Raw genomic sequence first — 20,498 nt, forward strand, 5'->3', positions numbered from 1 at the left:
CCTGTGGCATCCGCGACACCTAAAACAGCACTTGGCACACAGTGGATTCTGAGTGTTGAGTGACTGCCTGGGAGCCCTCGCAGCGTTCCGGCACCCTAGTCAGCCGTGAGGTCAGAGACAGGTACATGGGGAGAGCAGGTAAAAGATCATCGAAGATTTGATTCCTAGGAACTAGTCTTCTTTGTGCGTTTTTCTTTCTGGTTGGAGAAGACTGGCCAGGAGGTTGAGCATGGGGCCAGAGGAGCTGGAGTTGGAGAAGCGACTCTGGAAGGAAGCAGCTGTGATGACCGAGAGGGGCGGTGGCCGGGCCGGGAGGAGCTCTGGCCCCGGCGGCCATTATGCTTGACCTTAGCCGTGGAGCCCAGACAGCTACATATTTGCCTTGTTCGACAGAGCTGCCACCCCGAGGCCAAGAGTAACACCCAGATTGGGTTCTGTTTAATTGCTGTTTAGTCTTATTTTGTTTTTTATTTCTTAATGGTTGTAGGTAAGGGTGAGGGAGAAACCAGTTTGATTTTTTTTAACTATGTCCATTTACCTTCCTGAGGGTCTCCTATAAAACATTAACCACATGTGGTTTTTACACCTCAAGTCTTTGTGGTTTGCTCTTCTCAAACTAGTAAATATTTAAACATAGTCCTGGAGTTGCTTTTTACGTAAGCCATCATTCTGTCCATTCTGTTAGAATGGTTCTCAAACAGGAGGAAATGATCCAAGACTGAATTAAGCAGCTTCCATGCAGCAGGGGAAGAGTCATTTAGTCAGCACTGAGCAAAAACAAAAAAACCCAATAAAGCAAAACACACACACAAAATGGTAGAGCAGATCACCTTGTGGTCGCACCTCTTCTGGTCTCTTGCCCCTGGACCTATATTTGGAGTTGAGGGAACACATACGTGCATTTGGTCCAGCGGGAGGCATTTCCGTCGTCTGATAGGGCGGCCATCCCTTTAGAGACAACCTGGAGGTGTTTTTCCAACAGTCTGTTTTCCCAGTCAGTCATTTGGAGATTCCAGAGCAGCCAAATGGGAGGCGGAAAGTTCTTGAAGTGGCAAAATCAGATGGAATCTGGGGTCATTCGAGTAGAACAAATTGTTTGAGCCAAGCCACTGAGAGAAGCAGGGCCTGCTGAGAAACAGGGGCAAGAAGCACCGCATGCAGCTGTGACCGTTGGGAAACGAAGTGTGAGATTCCCTCCCAGGATTATAGGTGAGCAGCTGTGATGGTCCCCGTGGGTTCCTCTCTTTATTTCCCAGGCTGGACAAGCAGAGCCATCAAATGACCGTGCCTGACTTTAAAGGAGCTCAGTCAGGGGTATGCACGGAGGCGGTGGCTTGCAGCCCTGTCTGAGCCCGGGCTCACTTTGAATAACAGTATTTTCTAATGCCCCTTTCACAAGCTTCAGTGAGCCTTCACCGGGGAAATAATCTGACCTCACACATCATGTCCCCCCAGATCCATGTAATCTTTATCTGTAATTAAAAAGAGAAATGAAAGGAATGTAATTTATTATAAAATAACTTCAATTTGGAAGTGATCGGGTACAACTGATTAGCAAACGGGTTTGCAGCTACACTGATAATCACTGTGAGTGGGACAGCTGCAACTGCAGGCTAATTTGGGTAAGAGAGACTTAGGTACCGCAAGTGGAGGCTAATTTGGCTAAGAGAGACTTGGGTACCGCAAGTGGCGATACCTTGGGACACATTTTCCAGCAGAGGTGAGCAACCCTGGGTAAAGAGCTGAGCAAAACATAGTATTTCATTTCTATGACAGTTGCATTACTGGAAAATTCAGGGACTAATACAGCAGTGCAATAATTACTTTGAATTGTATGTAAAATGGAGTTAAGTTCTCGGCTCAGATAACTAAGCAGTTTTTTCACCTACAGCAGTGTCCAACAGGACCTCTGTAGGTCATGCGGGTCAATTCTTTACTGAGTGGGACAGTCTGGCACATTGCAGGTTGTCTAGCATCCTTGGTCTGAATCCCAGACGGGCCCTCCCTGTTGTGACACCCACAAACACCCCCATTTCCTGTCCCTGTGCAGAGGATCTGGGTCTGCTTCTCCACATAGCAGCTGCACTAGCCTGGTGCTGCTTCTTTGGCGTCAGGGGGCACCGGGGGAGTCTCGGGTCAGTGAGCCCTTCCTTCAGGCTTCAGATGAGTGCCATCAGGCCCAAAGGTGCAGAGCTGGATAGAGCCTTTTTTCCTGAGAAGCCCAGGGAAGGGCTTTCTTGTCCACATGGTTCTATTCTCCAGCAGGAGACACTGAGTAACCAGCCATATGGCTGGAGAGAAGACTGAACAGGGAACAATATAGCTGTTGTCCCCACCCCAGAAATCATTATAGAGGCCCCATCCTGGGCTTCATACCTAATGATTAGCAACCAGATTAGCAGCCAGAAGGAACACACAGCTATCCATATTCCAGCAGCTTCTCCCTGGGTGTGTGCGCAAACAGATACATGGCAGGATGTAAAAACAGGGCTTTCCACCCATTGGCCCCTTGAATTGTAAGAAACATTTTTCTATATCTCACGTGGTTTTTTCCCCTGGGGGGCCACTTGTATTGAATGTCGGTGACCACCTGGGAAATGTTTGCATTTTAATCAAATCATTTAGGATAAGACGGGGCTCCTTCCCACCAGGCCCTCACCATCTAGAGAAGTGTTGTCCAGTGTGGTAGCGGTTCTTGAGCATTTGAAATGTCACCCATAGTAAAATACACACTAAAATAGTAAAATAGGAAAAAAGAGTGCAAAATGCCTAATTAATAGGTTTTTTATTGTGAGTACATGTTGTAATGATATTTTTGAAATAGGGTGTTAAATAAAATGTTATTAGTATTTCACTTTTTTTCCTTTTTAATGTAGCTAGTAGAAAATATAGAACTGCACATATAGCTCAAATTATTTCTACTAGACAGTGCTGATCTAGGAGGAGCGTTGCTTTCTTTTGTTCTTTGGTTGGTTGGTTGGAATTTAGATTTTTGCTTTTTTGTTGCCATTAAGAGGGTCTCCAATTTTGAGTTGAATGCTTTTCTAGGAAGAGCTACTTGGGTTCTGAATCAGTATAAGGGAGCCCTCAGTCTGTCCCATTTCATCTATCAACCAAAGAGATCATTATGAGGAGAAAAAGGTAACTTCTGTAACTCCCAGGTCTGAGCATGATTATAACAGAGTGAGCAAACCCCTTTAACAGCCTCTAGTGGATGAAGAAGGGAGTGAGCCTCGAGTCATTTTTATTTTACTGTTTAAACTTTTTATTACAGAAACATTTCAAATGTATATGAAAAGTAGTCAGAACATTATAACAAACTGCCACGTGGGCCTCACACAGCTTCAAGAATGATTATCTCTGGCCAATTTTGTTTTCTTTAAACCTTTAGCTATTTTCCCCCTTTTTCACTTCAGGGCAAACCTAGACATCATACCTTTCCATCCACAAATATTTCGGTATGTATCTCGAAAAATTTAAGGACTCTTTGTAAAAAACAACATAACCTCAATAACATTATCATGCTTAAAAATTAGCAATAATCTTTTTTTTGTGGTACGCGGGCCTCTCACTGTTGTGGCCCCTCCCGTTGCGGAGCACAGGCTCCGGACGCCCAGGCTTAGCGGCCATGGCTCACGGGCCCAGCCGCTCCGCGGCACATGGGATCTTCCCGGACTGGGGCACGAACCCGTGTCCCCCGCATCGGCAGGCGGACTCTTAACCGCTGCGCCACCAGGGAAGCCCTGATTCAGTTTTATATATCTATGTACATATTCTTTTTCATATTCTTTTCCATTTTGGTTTATTACAGGATATTGAATATAGTTCAATAAGATATATAGGTATAAGATATAAGATAGGACCTTGTTGTTTATTTTATATATAATAGTTTGTATCTGCTCATCCCAAACTCCTGATTATCCCTCCCCAACCCTCTTCCCCCTTGGGTAACCATAAGTTTGTTTTCTATGTCTATGAGTCTGTTTCTGTTTTATAAATAAGTTCATTTGTGTCATTTTTTAAAGATTCCACACATAAGTGATATGATATTTGTCTTTCTCTGACTTAATTCACTTAGTATGATAATCTCTAGGTCCATCCAAGTTGCTACAAGTGGCATCATTTCATTCTTTTTAATGGCTGAGTAGTATTCCATTGTGTATACATACCACATCTTCTTTATCCATTCCTCTGTCACTGGACACTTAGGTTGCTTCCACGTCTTGACGATTGTAAATAGTGCTGCTGTGAACATCGGGGTGCATGTATCTTTTTGAATTAGAGTTTTCTCCAGATATATGCCCAGGAGTGGGATATAGTAGTGTGTATCTGTTAATCCCAAACTCCTAATTTATCCGTTAGTCTCAGGCTCCTCTCACAGCTTGTTCACTGCACGGGCTTCATTCTCAGTCTCCATGTGTGTACAGCGTGGCTGTCATACCACCAGTCCCAGCCCCACACGTCTTAGAAAAAGTCTCATTGCATCTCCTTGGTACGAAGTAGTCACATGCTCATCTCTGAACCAATCACTGCAGCCAGGGAACCGCAGGCTCTAAGTGGCCAGGGCTGGTCACTTTCCATTCCTGGAGCCCGGGTGGAGTTAGCCCAACTGAAGCCAGAAGAGCAGGAGTAGAGATCAGTGGATGTCTCTCTCCCCAGATCTGAGGCTCTACTGTAATTCAGAAGAATGGATGCTGGACAGCCCCAAAGCAACCAGTGTATACTCTATTTACCTATGCAACACACACACATCTTCCCACACATACAGTTTCAAAAATGCTCCCACATAATAAATCACACTCACCCTCCTCCCTAGAATAGGTGGCCAATCCAGGTCCAAGTCCAGCGCCGAGTGCACACTTTCCACAGTCTTGTCCGTCAGTGCTGAAGGTAGTATCTCACGGTCCAGTGCTAAATTAAATTTAACACCCAGTATACGATGGTGGAGGGAGAGCAGTAGAAGAATTTCACAATTAAACTTCCATTTGGGAAAGGAGCGGAGACATTGCTCTCCTGTCTCTAGCATGTTTTATAACCCACTGAACAGATTCTAGCTGTGTGGCAACGGAATGAGGACTTTGGTCATCCAGTGGCTTAACCTCCTGCTCTCTGGGTGGGCCTTCCTTATCTGTTGCCTTCAGAGCCATCTCTAAGAGCAGGGCTGCCCCTGTTCCACGGCCTACACCCTGTTCTCCTGGCTTCGGGGATCTAGGGGTTGACTTAGGATCTGAGCAATCATAAACTGTTTTCGACCATTCTGGGGCTTTATCCTCTAGTACTTAGAAACGTGGTAGGATTCTCTAATGCCTGAACTCCATGGACTAGTGAACAAAACTCAGGATTGCGTTGAGTCGTACTCTTTGTATGTGAAGCCAAGCCTGGGCATTTCTGTCTCCCAGCAAATGAACCATCCTCCGCTCCCAAATTTTGTGGCCTCTGATTAGGTACAGTTTGAAACAGTGGCCTGAGGTGGTGAACCCACTAATAATTTACTCCTCGCTCCTGAGATGGAAACCAGTGTATCACAATGAATGTCACGGGCCTTCTGCTCAGATGAGAGACCACAGTCCTTTGGAGAGACGATGGGGAATCGGGCTTCTCCTAGGTTTCAAACCTCTTTCCTGATATTGTTCTTACCGTCAGGCCTTGCTCTATCTAATGTTCGCATAGTGTTGAGAATTTGGGTTTTTAAACCCACAAAGCTCCAGATTTTTTGACTCTTCAACCATCTTGGTTGCACCTCACAGGAAAAAAAAAAGGCCTCTATTAACAAAGCCCTTTTTCCCTGCCTCTGGGCTTCCAATCAGTTTCATCCTATGTTTCTCTCTTTCCTGTGGCTCTCACTGAAGGCTGCAAGTAGCCGACACACTCCAACCTTCTAAATTTCATCTCCAAATCCTTTAACGGTGCACCTTCAGGAGGCTCGTGGTCTTAGACCCAGGATTCGATAGGTGGCACCATAACCAGCAGTGTTGCCATCACATAGCCGGGATGGTCAACCTCCTAGTGCAGGAAGCCTGCACTAGCTGTCATCCAACCTTAAATCAGCCAGTTGCACATTTTAGGGTTAGTCACATTCAACATTCACTTCTAGTACTGATTTCTGTATCACGTAAGAGTGTTTGTATTGCCAGTGATAGAAAACCTGATCACACTAGCTTAAACAAAATAGAGAATTTATTTGCTAGTGTAAGTTAAAAGTCCAAAATAGAGCTAGCTTCAGGTATAGATGGATTCAGCCAACAACGTCAACAGCTGGGTGTTCTCCATCCCCAGCTCCCCCACTTTGTTGGTCTCATTTTCAAACCCCATGTGGGTGAGAGGATGAGTGAGCCAATTCCAGCCCCTCCATCTTCACAGATCCAACTCCAATCTCATCCCTCAGGAAGAGTCCTCTCCTCTGGCCACAAATTCCCTTGGTTCTGATGAGGTCACAGGCCATCGCCAAAAAAGTCTCTGGGGCCACATGAATGCAAGGATCCCATGAGCCAGCTCTTCGTGCATCTGGAATGGAAGTGAATTTCTCTGGACGCACAGGGTCTGGGAAGCAGGGAAGGAGGGAGGGAGGGATGGATGTGTCTCCAAACGAAAACTGAAGGACATCATTGTAAGTAGGGTCAGTGGAGGCTGAGCTGCCAAAACATAAGGAAATGTATTGCAAATATTTCCCCAAGTAAAATTATACCAATTTATATTAGCAGGACATAGAATAGGACAAAATTTGTTTTTAATTTCTCTGTTTCTGAGATTATTTTTAAATGATCATCCCTCTATGTAGCTGTACTGATAAGTTTATGGGGAAGAAGTTAATTCCTTTGTTTCTGCTCTTTTAAATCACATAATTCCCATGTTTTAACAAGTTGCACGTAGAATTTCTCTTACAATAAATGCATACATTTAATTTGGTACTGTTTCCTTTTCCCCCGAAAAAGCTATAAGGGGGGTATTTTGCTATTGAAGAAGGTGGTGTTTTAGAATGGAAGGAATACAGTATTCTAAAATATGTTTCTACTACCAGGGAAATACTGAACCATAACAGGTAGTCATGGAAACACAACTTGAAACACCAGAATTATAAAAAACAATTGTTCTTACATTTTATACATGTCACTGCTGCCCTTATTCAGTCTCTGTTGATTTGGGGTCGCCATAGGAGGGTCGCTGGCTGTGATTCTTTACGGCTTTACCCAGACTGGTGAGAACCACCGTGTTGTACTATAATCTCTGTCCGTCCTTCATTTTCTGTTTCTGTAGATTAACATGGAGGCTTCTTCATCTGATTGGTCCGGAGACTGTTGATTATTGTTTTACTCTGTCATTAGGCTGGGACTGGTCTATGTATTGAATAGGGTGATATATGCATTTAAAATTCTCTTTGAAGTCCAGGACTGTGATTATCTTTATTCGCCTCGGGGTCTCAATCCACTTTTCTTCGGCCTTTGATTATAATAACATCCCCAACAGCAATACAAACCCTACCCTCAACTGCTTCCCTCCACATCACAGCCTTCTCTCTACCCCTCTTCCTTCCACCTCTTCTTATGCTTATAGAGAGGAATTAAGTGAAATCCTCCTCTGAACTTAAAATGAGGCTTAAGGCCATAATGACACTGGACCATGGAGAGAGAAACCGGGCTTCTGGCACCAGCTCTGCTGCTGCCTGCTGTGTGACAGAGGCAGGTCACTTAACCTCTCTGGACCCCCGTTTCCTCTTCTGTAAATGATGGTGTGGACTCTGATCTCTGCAGTCTCATTCGTCCTTAAAATTCCTTATTCGGAGAAACTGACGCGGATCTGGGAACACCTGGGCACAGAGGAAGGGCAGAAAGCACTTTCACATCCAACACCTACACCCACTGCGGAGGGTGGCCTCCAAGGCCGCTTTGTCAGTGATGCAGTTGGAACCGGCCCCCCGCCCACCATGTGATCTCACCTTTGTCTCCATCTTTTCCTGCCTTATTTCCTTTATCTTTTAATTTCTTCCCCTTCCTTTCCGATTGGATTATTTGTTTTTAACTTTCCTGACCCATTTTTCTCTTCCCCACTGCCCAGTGACATGAGCCACTTGCACTGCATGAGACTCTGCACACACTGCCAAGCCCCCCGGTTGGCTAAAGGGTTTACTGCTCATCTCCAGTGTCCTTTCCCTGGCAGATTTCCCTTTAAGCTAAGCCTTCCCGAGAAGAAAGTGCAAGTCTAGCCTTGGCATTCCTTAGTCACTGCTTTAGGGGGAACAGCCTTAGGCTCTTAAACAAATGTTATGTTCTGGTAGAATTTTTAAGAGAGATTGATTTTCTTTTTCATTCAACAAATAAATTTGTTGAATTTACCAGGAGTCAGATGCTGCTCTAGATGCTGAGGCGACAGCAGGAAACAAGGTCCTATGGAGCTTGAATTCTAGTGGGGAGGGATGTACAAGTAAATAAACAATTAAATGAAAACATGTCAGGTGGTGACATGTGCAATGTATAAAAGAAAATGGGAGTAGAGATGGGACATAAGAGGGGGCATTTCTGCTGACAACTGGAAAATGAAAAGGAACCAGGGAGGTGAGTGTACCAGGTGAGAGGGCTTACAAGTGTCAGGGCCAGGATGCAAATGAGCTTGTGCATTTAAGGAACAGAAAGACCTGGAAGGAAATTAGCAAGAGGGAGTTTACTTGAGATGAGGTCAGAGAGCTGGGTGTGCGGGGGGACGCAGACCTTGTGGGTCCTTGTGAGCCTAGGCAGAGCTTGGATTTTTAAAGTGAAATGAGAAACCATTGGAGGGTTTTAAACAGGGAGGAACATTGTCTGATTTATGTCCTATGGTGCATAGTGGACACCTCATAAATGTATCCAAAGTTGACTGTGCTTACAAGTTCTCATTAAAGATGAAATAGACCCAAACCCTAGACCAACTACTCCCTTGTGTGTCTCACAGGCTCCAGACTTCTAAGTGACATACCCCCTTCTAGTTGAGTTTTTCCTAATGGGTGAGAATAGTCATGAACTGTAGTGTCCTAGGAGGGTGTGTGTGTGTGTGTGTGTGTGTGTGTGTGTGTGTGTGTGTGTGTGTGTGTGTGTGTGTGTGTGTGTGTGTGTGTTTGGGGCACATTACTTATTAGAGAACTTCAAAGTAATTCTGTAAATACATAGAGAAATCACCCTATTGCCCATGTTCTCTTTTTAGACCCAACTATAGTTAGACTTCCCCAAAGAGTCACTCAGACATTTATTTACCTGGTAGGTGATCAAGTTCTGTGTTTTCCCGAGGTTAGTGGAGAGCGAAGGAGATAATAGCTGCAGGCCTCCACCTCTGTGCAGCCTCAGGCCTGCATGTATTTATTCATGTATTGAGTGTCCCTTGGACTCCAGGCCCTACGTTAGTTGAGAAGAATAGAGTCTGTACCATCAAGTGGCACCAGGCAAAGTAGAAGACTCTAGGTCACTAATCCTTGGAAGCTCCACTTCCAGGAATTCTGCCATGGCTTGGCATCATGAAACTCCTTGTAAGGCTAGACTCGTATCTCAAAGAATTGAGAGTTAAAAGAACCTTGGACGTCAGCTATCCCAGTACTTCTCCAAAATGTGCCTCTGTTTTTCATTCTTTCAGCTGGTACCGTTTTCTCAGAGGTACATGGTGTGTGTCACAAATATAAGTCTGAACCTTTCAGGTGGATTGAGAAAAAATTATGAGCATGTTCAGATTTTTATACACTTCTCAAGCTTTCGGTATAATATTTTTTGCCTATATTCCATTGCCTACCCACCTCTTAGAGTCCTTTGAGAGTGAGGAATCTGAGTTTCCTCCTTGTGTACTCATCATCTCTGTGCTTCTGTCAAGCATCCTCTGGAAGAGTTATTGTTACCCCATTAAGCGTGGCGGACGGAAACAAAACATTTTGGCTTAGAAAGCTCTGATCTTCAGCTGACTTGAGCTGTACAGGCTTAAGAAGATTCTGTTCCAGGCTACTGCAGTAAAGCAAATACCGCAATAAAGCAAGTCACACCGATATTTTTGGTTTCCCAGTGCATGTACAAGTTATGCTTATACTCTACTGTAGGCTATTAAGTGTGCAGTAGCATCATGTCTAAAAAAATGTACATACCTTAATTAAAAACTACTTTATTGCTATTGTAAATCAACTATACCTCAATTTAAAAAAACTTCATTCAAGTGGTAATCATCATCTGAGCCTTCAGCGAGTCGTGGTAGTAACATCAAAGATCAGTAATCACAGATCACCATAACCAATATAATAATAATGAAGACGTTTGAAATGTTGCTTGAATTATCAAAATGAGACACAAGGTGAGCAAATACTTTGGGAAAAATGGCGCCAATAGACTTGCGTGACTCAGGGTTGCCACAGACCTTCAATTTGTTAAAAAAAAAAAAATGTACAGTCTGAAAAAAGATAAAGAAAGGCTTGACACTAAATGTAAAGAGACACACTGAATCAAATAACCCCACTAACCCATATTCTACCTTATAATGAGGTTTGGAGGAAGAAAGCCAAAACCAATAAAGTGCCAGTGATTTTTATAACTTTGCTCAATACAAACAGTAGAAGTGAAAACAAACAAATATAAAGAGCCTAGAATATTAAAATGGGCATTTGTGTGTGTGAATATTTATGGCTTTTGTTAGAAAGTCCTTAGACATACTTAATCCCTGAAGACCATAATCTCAAGAGAATAAATTACTTCCATAGAGTCAAACCAGTGATGGGCCAAGGTTTAAAAATCCCACGTTCCAAACAGTTTAAAGAGGGAAACAGGATTTAATGAGAATTTGTGGGACTACAAAGAGATGCACTGAAGTTATTAACCAAATTATTGGAAATGCCTTGAAAGTAAGAGTTTTCTCAGTGTAATATGAATTTTAAATAAATACAATTTTGGTACTTTAAAAAAAATAAAATAAAATGTAATATCTGCAAAGCACAATAAAGCGAAGCACAATAAAATAAGTTGTGCCTGTGTATCATTTATCCTGACTTGGGCACCAGAATCACGTTTCAAAACTCATTTGCCTTCCTACACCTGACTAGCTCTCTTCACCTGCGTTTATAACTTACTCCCTACCCCGCTCTGTAGATGAGGGAGGATCACTTATGTTATTTATTAGTGCTGCTCAGAGCTTTTAGTTCTTGAGTGACTCTTTCCCTTAATCCTAAATGTTATCATCAATATCGAGAGTGACGCTTTAGAATGGAATTTCTTGAAGGAATCTCACGTTCCGTGAGCAGGTGTTTTTGTGGAGGTGTCTAGAATAAAGTTGGGCTGTTGACCAGATCGAGGTGCTCATCTCCTCTTGTCCCTCTTGTCTCCTCTTGTACCAAAAGGTATGTTACACCTGGTGGGAAGGAGAAACAATTAATTTTCCAAATTTAGGGGTTTCTTCTTGCTTGCTTCTGAAGTAAAACCTATCTAGCCTTTTTTTCTGCATAAAAGGAGGAAGGAACAAGCAACAAATTAATCAGACAGGAAGTGAATAACCACAGAAGGATGTCTGCCTCTGACTCAGTGTGTCACATTTAACGAGAGGCCAGAGCTTGTCCAAAACGGCTGTCCAAAAACGACCCCACGTTTGCGTTAGAAGATGATGCCTTTCTCAGGGACGGTTTTCTCTCTCATATCTTACTTGCTCCCTGTCTGCCTGTGTCCCTGATCATGCCTTCCTGCAGTATCCTTTAACGGTAAGAAAGATTATATTCAAACTAAATGTATTTCCTTTATTCAGTTAGAGGGAAGGACTCGATGGCTTTTGGTGGACCATAGTATGTTGAGATAAAGTTGTTTAATTTTTCAGTAGAGTACCATGTGGTCGAGTCCTGTTGCACACAGGACTAGTTTCACTGCTATAGTGATTGTGGGCAATTTAGAACTTGCGTTTTGAACCAAAATGTAAGCGAGATTTTCAGGAGAATTTTTCCTGACCACTGGGCAAGTTTGGATCCACAGGAATTTCTTCTGCCATTTAAAATGGGGGTTTATGTCAGTAACTGTATCCTTTCGGTGGATGGTGCAATTGTCCACATGACTGCCTTTGAATTGTCACTTTGGCCGACAACAGTAAGTGCTTTTCAAGCAAAAGGAGCCACTGGAAGCTTCAAAGGAAAGTACCGTGGAGCTAAGCTCTTGCCAGTCTGTTGCTACAAACCTGTTACTTAAGTTCAGATCCCAAACCATTTCTAAGCAGAGTCTTTTAGGACAGTTTGTCTTTTAGAATCATTCTGTTCAACATCCTAACAGTGCGGTGCACGATTACTATTGCTAATCAAATTCTGCAGCATTCAGTGTAACTAGTTACATTTAATATGATTAATATTCTGACATAAAATAATTGTAATTTTCGTATTTCAAACGGTGTACCCAGAGATCTACAGAGCAGGATTAAGGAAACTTTTTTGTATCAAAAAAATGCTTTTTTTTTTCTTTGGGGCATATATGAAAAAGCAACTTGACTTATATTCCTTTTACCCCATGGAGAAATGTAAAATAAAGCTTTAAAAAGTTAAGAGGGGGCTTCCCTGGTGGCGCAGTGGTTGAGAGTCCGCCTGCCGATGCAGGGGACAAGGGTTCGTGCCCCGGTCCAGGAAGATCCCACATGCCGCGGAGCGGCTTGGCCCGTGCGCCATGGCCGCTGAGCCTGAGGGTCCAGAGCCTGTGCTCCGCAACGGGAGAGGCCACAACAGTGAGAGGCCCACACACCTTAAAAAAAAAAAAAAAAAAAAAAAAAAAGTTAAGAGGGCACAACTTTGGTCAATAAGTATAAGTTCTTTTAAATAATTCAGTGGCATAACTAGTGTATACAGTAGAAAATAGACAAGTGGTAAAACGAAGAAAAGACTATAGGAGGGTTCTAATTAAGAAAAGTAGGACAGCTTGGTAGAGAGAAAGATAGTGGGAAAGCAGGATAAAGAATAAGACAGGATAGTGAGAGAGGAAGATGAGAAGCCTGAAAAAGATTTTGAGGTCCATTAGTGTGGAAACCATACCCTTACTAGTCACTTGGGCTGTGGGTCTAACATTATGCGTTAACTTCATAAAGTTATGTTGCTTCTGAACTGGAACATCATTTAGTCGAAATTCTCCTTTTATAGTCTAAAGAGGTTAAATGATTTATCTAAAATCATAGGTGGTTTTCTGGTGCTCTTGGAAAAGTTCACCTGTTGGTTAATTGCTCACAGCTCTTCAATTACTCTAATATCTAAACTTTTAAGGATTACACATACTCTGAATGAACTGCAGTATTCAGAGACCTTCCCATGGTGAAGAATTTTCCCTGGGGTCCAGCAGCAATTTCACTCTGATCGTTGACGAAATCAAATTCTAGATCTTCCCTATAGGCTGGAAGTTCCCCAACCTGTGCTAAAATGTAAGAGGAAGTGAGCTACCTAATTCCTGGACCTTTCAAGTTTTACGCACTTTTGGAGTCCGCTTAACATTTCATGAACACGTCATTTTCGTTGGGAGTTTCTGGCTATTTAAATTGTGATTCGTTCCTGCTTTAAGGTTTGACTCATTTTTGTTTTTCCAAATTGTCATACATTTACTTATTGTTGAAAAGAGCATTTCCCCTGGACTATCAAATACCTCTGTCTGTATTTTGCAACCCTGAGTCCTGAAAATTAAAACTGAAAAAAAGAATACTAGAATAAGTAATGCCTTAATTAGTGTGCTTTTCTGAGAAATTTAAAGTGCACTTTATATGCACCTCCCTTTGCCATCATTTGTAATGCAGAAGTTTGCATGGGTGTGCACATGTAGGCTACATCATCAGCTCGTGGTTTCTCTTTCTCATGGTTAAAAAAAGGAAAAGACAGTGTTTATTGAGCGCTCACTGTATGTTAGGCTCTTGACTTTTGCTTATTTTATTTTTTTTAAATGCTAATACTTAGTTAGCACTTGCCTCATTTAACTTTTTTTTTTTTTTTTTTTGCGGTACGCGGGCCTCTCACTGTTGTGGCCTCTCCCGTTGCCGAGCACAGGCTCCGGACGCGCAGGCTCAGCGGCCATGGCTCATGGGCCCAGCCGCTCCGCGGCATGTGGGATCTTCCCAGACCAGGGCACGAACCCATGTCCCCCGCATCAGCAGGCAGACTCTCAACCACTGCGCCACCAGGGACGCCCCTCATTTAACTCTTGAATAGTCCTGTTGAGTCGGTACCCTTCTCGCCATTTTATTGTGGGAACTGGACTTAGGCTAAGCAATTTGCCCAAGGCCACTAACAACTAACTGTAATTTCAAGAGCTTTTTTCGTAAGTACAGTTAGGAAGCCACAAGATGTCCTTTTCTAATCCCGAGAATCTGGGATTGTACAAATGCTTTGTTTTAAATGTCACAGGCACAGTAAATATCTTTACGTGAATAATCTCAGGTAAGACCATTTCCTTTCTAAGTCTCCTGACCTTTTCAGAAGTAAATGTGGTGACTCTTCTACTTATATTATGAGGCTACACTTTCAATGGTTAAATGAATAAGATATGTTGAGTTTGTTGACCTATATGCTGTGAGTATGTGTGTATGAGTGTGTGTGTGTGTGTGTGTGTGTGTGTGTGTGTGTGTGTGTGTAGTGGAGAACAGGGAGGGGCAGATCTTAATCATCTGGTAAAACTAAATGTGGTGCTGAGGATTTAGGGAAACGTAGTTTTGAGATTTGAGGCCCTTAAAGAGAGTACTAAAAAAAAAACAACCACCAGTACTTGTTAGAGATGGGAAGTTGTGGGAGGCAAATTGGTACTTTTTAGTTAAGTGCATAAAGCAGAAAAGATTTCTCTTCCCTTTCCCATAGTTAAACAAGGACAAGTAGGTGGGTCATTGAACTTACCTTCATTTTCTCATTTTTGAGAGGGTTTAGCTGTCTATGAATCTGCACTAATTTTTCAATTAAACATGTAGGACAACGTATTAAAAAATAATTTTACTTCATAGCAACCTTTATTTCCCCAGCAGTTACTCTTACAATAAAATTGTGGGTTTGTGTCCAAGCTCCCCTCTAATCGTAATGACATTGTAATGCTTCAAAATGTCTTCTCTGAAAAATCCCCCCTACTCCCCAAATTATCCAACTCTTTATCTAAAAGAAGTGTTTCTGAAATAGCCAGGGACCCTCCAAGTACAGCAGAGACACAAACCCTTACCATTGAGAAGACAGCCCGTAAGCAGAATTCACTTAAGCTATTGCCTTAAATGATGATCAACGGAGAAAAGAGCAAGTACATTTTGAGAAATGAGGGGTCCCGTGTACAGCTCAGATTGAGAAAAACAATGATTATGAACTAGGTGAGGCAGTTGCTTTGCTTATAAAGGAAAGCTTGTTTCTCTTCTCTACCTTTGGCTTCTTCTTGGGTTGAGCAGCCTTTTCTGCTTCTCCTCTTGCATTGATTGCCTCATTGCCTTCAGCCCTCTGGAGCTTGGACTGAGGAGAGGAAGAGTCACAATAATAGAAACAAACTTTATGCAAACGTATTAAAAGTTGCTAAAATGGCCAAAAATGACATGCCGGGCTTGGGGGTGGGGCACTGAGCTGTTGCACTGGGCCTGGTATCAGAAAATAGAAACTACGGGCAACTGCAGCTGTGAAAAGACTGCTAAAGAAACAGGATGGCTGTGGTTTGCTGTGAGCATCAATTTTCCTGTTGAGCATTTTTACAGGAAGTTGAAGAACAAAGCCAACTTCATCTTAATTAGTTCTGATGGTTTGCAGATCTTATACACATCCAACTAAGTTTGTCTCTTGGAGGAGTTTCTAAAGAATAGAACCCAAAATAATCATGAGTAGGAATCCCCAAACTACCAGTGTTAGCAGCAATTTGAGTTTTCGCTAAATGATTTTATTTTAACGGTATAACTTGGAGTAGATTCATTACCTTTATAATGAATGCCTTTGCAATCTTTTTTTTATGGCTGCAATAACTCGATATGAATTTAAGGGCCTTTCCTTATTAAAACACTGTCAAGTTGTATGTATTATAAATTTCCTTCTGTTAATATTTATTGGTCAAACAGTTGTGCATGTGTGTATTTATATAGATACAAAGAGGTATGTGTGTGTTTGTGTATAAAAGCTGGAAAAACACACATCAAAAAGTTAACAAGAATTATCTCTGGGTATTATCAACCCCAACCCTTTTTCACCTAATACTTAATTATTATCAAATGCTTCCTTCAACGGTTAAATACAACTGTCGTGTTTTATTTTCATCTTTGTATTTTTATATTGTTTATAATTTTCTAAATGAATATATGCTACTTTTGGAAGCAGAAAAAAAATTCTCAAAAATCTAACCTGAAGACACCAAGAGCACAGAAGAAATATATACATGAAAAAGAGTTAAGAGCATTATATATAAAGTAAAATATCAAGGAATATAAATAAAAATAAGATAGAGAATAGAAAGTTATGAGGGCAAGAGAACATTGGACGTTAGGATCTTTTCAGTTGTATTATTTCTATTATGTCCTTTCCCTGTACCCCACCCCCCCCACACACACACAGTGATGAATTCAACCTTTTCTGAACAAAAAGTTTACTTTTCTCCCATTCATTTTAGGTAGAATAGTATTTAAGGGTGACTTTTGGCAAGATTTGCATAGCAAAATGCTTTATATTTTTGAGTGGTCCAAAATTGTGATAAAACATAACTGGATAAACCTGCTTCTTATCTTCTCTGCTAGAACTTGGCCGATTCACACCCACGTCTTCAGGATTAGAGGCCGGCCTTCTGAGGATTATTTCATTGGACAGTGCTGGAAATCTCTCCCCTCTTCCTGTCATTCTGTAGTGTGGGCCTCACATGACATAATCTAGAATGAATTTGACATTGGTTGGAAGAAACTAAGAAACAGTTTATTTAAATAACTTGCCAGTTCTCTTGATCATTTTACCTTCAGAGATAATTCTGCTTTCTTAGATGAGCATATTGAAGAAGAAAGCATAAGTTTCCTGGGGCAACTCTGGACTGAACTCTGGGCTCTGACTGAGTGTCCAGTTGTCCATGCTGTTGGGGGACTACGTCACAGTAGGGTGGGGAGCAATTCACTCTCTCACAAGGTGTTCCCCATAACCAGTATTACACATTGAGCAGATGGCTCGGGGCCACCAGCTACCCTGGTTGATCTAGGGTCAGTGTGTGATGCTGTCCACTGTCCAGCATCATTAAACCATGATGCTGACCTACTAGAAGTGTAGTAAAACCAACAAAATCATCCATGTCTCTCACAGAACTAGGAAATTCCAGAATTTCTAAATATTGATGTATATTGTGTGTATATATGTACGTGTGTGTAGGTGACAAAGAAGAGCCAATTAGTGGATTTTTAAAAATTTATTAATTTATTTATTTATGGCTGTGTTGGGTCTTCGTTTCTGTGTGAGGGCTTTCTCTAGTTGTGGCAAGTGGGGGCCACTCTTCATCGTGGTGTGCGGGCCTCTCACTATCGCGGCCTCTCTTGTTGCGGAGCACAGGCTCCAGACGCGCAGGCTCAGTAGTTGTGGCTCACGGGCCCAGTTGCTCCGTGGCATGTGGGATCTTCCCAGACCAGGGCTCGAACCCGTGTCCCCTGCATTGGCAGGCAGATTCTCAACCGCTGCGCCACCAGGGAAGCCTCAATTAGTGGATTTTTGAAGTCATTTATGTAAAATATTCTACTCTGTTCTCTCAACCCAAAGAATCAATTCCTTTATGAAAGGTTTATTGGTAGATCCCTCCCCTCATCTCAATAGTTTCCACCAAAAATTTGTTGACTTTTTTAGGGATTCAGTTATTAAATAAAACTTTGGTAATCACTCATGTTCCCTAGGGTTCAGGATTTTTTTAATATATGTTTTATCTATTTATTTATTTAGGCTGTGTCGGGTCTTAGTTGAGGCATGCGGGCTGTTCATTGTGGCACGTCGATTTTCTCTTCTCTAGTTGTGGCATGTGGGCTCCAGGGCATGTGGGTTCTGTAGTTTGCGGCCTGCGGGTTCCAGTTGAGGCACGGGAGCTCAGTAGTTGTGGCATGTGGGCTTAGTTGGCCCGCAGCATGTGGGATCTTAGTTCCCCTACCAGCGATCGAACCCACATCCCCTGCATTGGAAGGCAGGTTCTTTACCACTGGACCACCAAGGAAGTCCCCCCTCCGGTTGACTTTTAATTTCTTTAACGTATGACAGACAATCCAGAGATAGTTTGGGTGAGAAATCAATTGATGGATTTTATTCAAAAGCTATTATCTTATAATTTTCACTGTGGATAGCAGACATGATAGATAACATGTATTGTTGAAACTGTGTTTATCATTTCCTAGGGCTGCCATATCAAAGTACCACAGACTGGGTGGCTCGAACAGCAGATTTTGTTATCTCACATTTCTGGAGGTCGGAAGTCAAAGATCAAGGTGTCGGTGAGAGCGCCCACCCGCAGATCCTCTCCCTGTTGTTTATCGGAGGGGGCGGGGCAGGGGCAGGCCCAGCCTCTGTGCTCCAGAGGTTTATTTATAAGTCAGTTAATGCACAGAGAGAGCCATAATAGCAACGACAGAAAACTGTAAAATACTTAAAGAGGCCTTACAGGGTGGCAGTCCCCTGAGAGTGTCCCTGTTCCATCATCTGGCCCCTCAGGCGTACAGAAGTTCAGTTTTATCTTTGCAACCAGAGACTGGTTTATGAGAACCAAACCCGTAAGAGGTTCCCGGTAGCTGATCGGAATCCACTTCTTCCTCAGTATTAGGATTAACAGGATGGCAGGTTAGCTGGTGAGCGTAGAACCTGACACAATGGAGTGTTGAGGGGCCTTTCATCCACTGAGCACGTGGACAGCCTGTCCCATGGAGCCCATCTCTCGGGCCCTCTGGGTGGACCCGGCCACCCCTTACTTGGTTAGCTCCCTCCTCAGCTGTTCAGACCATTGCTTTGGCCATAGCAGCTCTGACAGTTAGTTGGGCCTGAATCCCGTTTCAGATCCCCGTCCTTCCTCCTGGTCCTAGGACACAACCCTGAGGCTTCTGGAGGTGCCCCTGCAGCTGGAGCACCCCCTTCATAGGCCTCCAAACACAGGCCCCCCCCAGCCCTCCTTATTACACTGCCCGTGTAGCCCCACGGGGGACCGATTGGTGTCACCCAGAAAAGACCAATGTAAGGAACAGATTTTAAAAGAACCCCTGTCTGAGACAGGCTCTTATTGAAAACCAGATTCTGACCGAGTTTACAGGTGAGCTGCAGTACTAGTTAGCCCTTTACCTGCCTAAAAATGCTTATCTAAGAAGAGCAGGGATCAAAAGGACTTGATGTGAATGAGTTTCGCGGGTCTTTTAGCGAGTTATTAATTTCTCTGAGTCCCAGCGTCCTCCTCTGTAAAATGAGTGGAATTATGCTAGTTTGCAGTGTGGTCATAAGTATTCAAGACGACAGAAATAAAGTGCCCTTTATCATCCACTTGACTGTTAATAGATGAGAGCAGCTCTTGCTGCTCCAGAGTTTTTTAAATTTCATTTTCTAGATGGCACTCAGAATAGAACTGTCAGAAGCTCTCTTGATTCCTGTCTTCCAGTAGCTTTGACAAGTTTGGCCATGTCCTCTTAGCTTTTCCATTCCGTTACTGTCACAGAAAGCAAGCCATCCATCCAGCAAAACTTCTATGGAAAGTAACAGCTGACCCTTGAACGATGCGGGGGTTAGGGGCAACGACCCTCTGCACGCAGTCAGCCCTCTGTATCCACGGGTCCTCTGCACCCGGATTCCGCATCGTCGGATTCAACTACCCATGGATGGTATCGTACTATGATGTTTACTGTTGAAAACAATCCACATCTAAGTGGACCCGTTGTTCAAGGGTCATCTGTATTTGTTTCAAGGTATAAGTTTTCCACGTTAACTTTCAGTGGTTGAACTAAGTTAATACTTTAAATTGTTTTTTCTTTTGGCCATGCCATGTGACTTGTGGGGTCTTGGTTTCCCGACCAGGGATCGAACCTGGGCCCCCAGCAGTGGAAGTGCAGAATCCTAACCACTGGACCCCCAGGGAATTCCCTAATACTTTAAATTCTAAGAGGTTGTTTTCTGCAATTAAGAGACTATTGAAAATAAAAGATAATTCTGAGGTTTGAAATTCAGGACACATGTTCCACAGAAACAATGTTATTCAGGTGGTCAGTGTTCCAGGCTGCTCACTTGGTTTAAGGCTCTACCACCAGGCTTCTCAAATGCATATGAATCACCCAGGGATCTTGTGAAAATGCGGAAACAAATGCAGTGCAGGCAGAGGGACTGAGATTTGATGTTTCTAACAGCTCTGGGTGATGCCCCGCTGCCAATCCGGGAGCGCTGCTGATCCAGGAGTGGCAAGATCTGGGTGGGAGAAGCTGGGATACTGAGGGGTGAGTAGGTGGGTGAGGGCTGCGGCCTGGGGCTTCCGCTTAGACCCAGGGATGGGACTCCGAGGACTGGGGGAAAGGGAGACAGGGTTCATTGCTGGCACAGCTCTGGGGGCACGTCCTTGCCATTGTTTCTTCAGCCCCTCATGTTT

General features: G+C 43.1%; 2 protein-coding genes across 34 annotated transcripts in view; one reads left to right on the forward strand and one right to left on the reverse strand.

Moving 5' to 3' along the window:
* The window catches only part of WIPF1 (WAS/WASL interacting protein family member 1), a 114,657-nt gene that overhangs the window by 68,674 nt on the left and 25,485 nt on the right, over positions 1 to 20,498 (forward strand). For 2 of the 8 annotated variants that reach the window (XM_073807552.1, XM_073807551.1), the window contains one exon: positions 18,283 to 18,378. The exons of 2 other annotated variants lie outside the window; for them this stretch is intronic. The gene's annotated coding sequence lies outside the window, so the exon portion shown is untranslated. Of the gene's footprint in view, positions 1 to 11,499; positions 11,684 to 17,584; positions 18,379 to 20,291; positions 20,350 to 20,498 lie in introns of those variants that run through there. 4 more of the 8 variants (XM_073807553.1, XM_019922538.3, XM_019922539.3 and 1 more) reach the window with 4 other exon arrangements.
* LOC141279176 (uncharacterized) overlaps positions 1,428 to 20,498 on the reverse strand; it is a 118,704-nt gene continuing 99,633 nt past the window's right edge. For 7 of the 26 annotated variants that reach the window (XR_012333078.1, XR_012333085.1, XR_012333082.1 and 4 more), the window contains 6 exons: positions 15,323 to 16,797; positions 11,221 to 11,340; positions 9,752 to 9,953; positions 9,222 to 9,648; positions 7,096 to 7,804; positions 1,428 to 6,632 (listed from right to left, as the gene is read on the reverse strand). Coding sequence is in view for 5 of the 26 variants with exons in the window: in XM_073807557.1 (XP_073663658.1) it covers positions 6,302 to 6,632; positions 15,323 to 15,409 (418 nt within the window). In the remaining 21 variants the exon portion in view is untranslated. Of the gene's footprint in view, positions 7,805 to 8,330; positions 9,649 to 9,751; positions 9,954 to 10,369; positions 11,341 to 15,322; positions 16,798 to 20,498 lie in introns of those variants that run through there. The other 19 variants (XR_012333089.1, XR_012333086.1, XR_012333080.1 and 16 more) reach the window with 12 other exon arrangements.

The sequence above is a fragment of the Tursiops truncatus genome, chromosome 7 (assembly GCF_011762595.2).
Source record: "Tursiops truncatus isolate mTurTru1 chromosome 7, mTurTru1.mat.Y, whole genome shotgun sequence".
NCBI lineage: Eukaryota > Metazoa > Chordata > Mammalia > Artiodactyla > Delphinidae > Tursiops > Tursiops truncatus.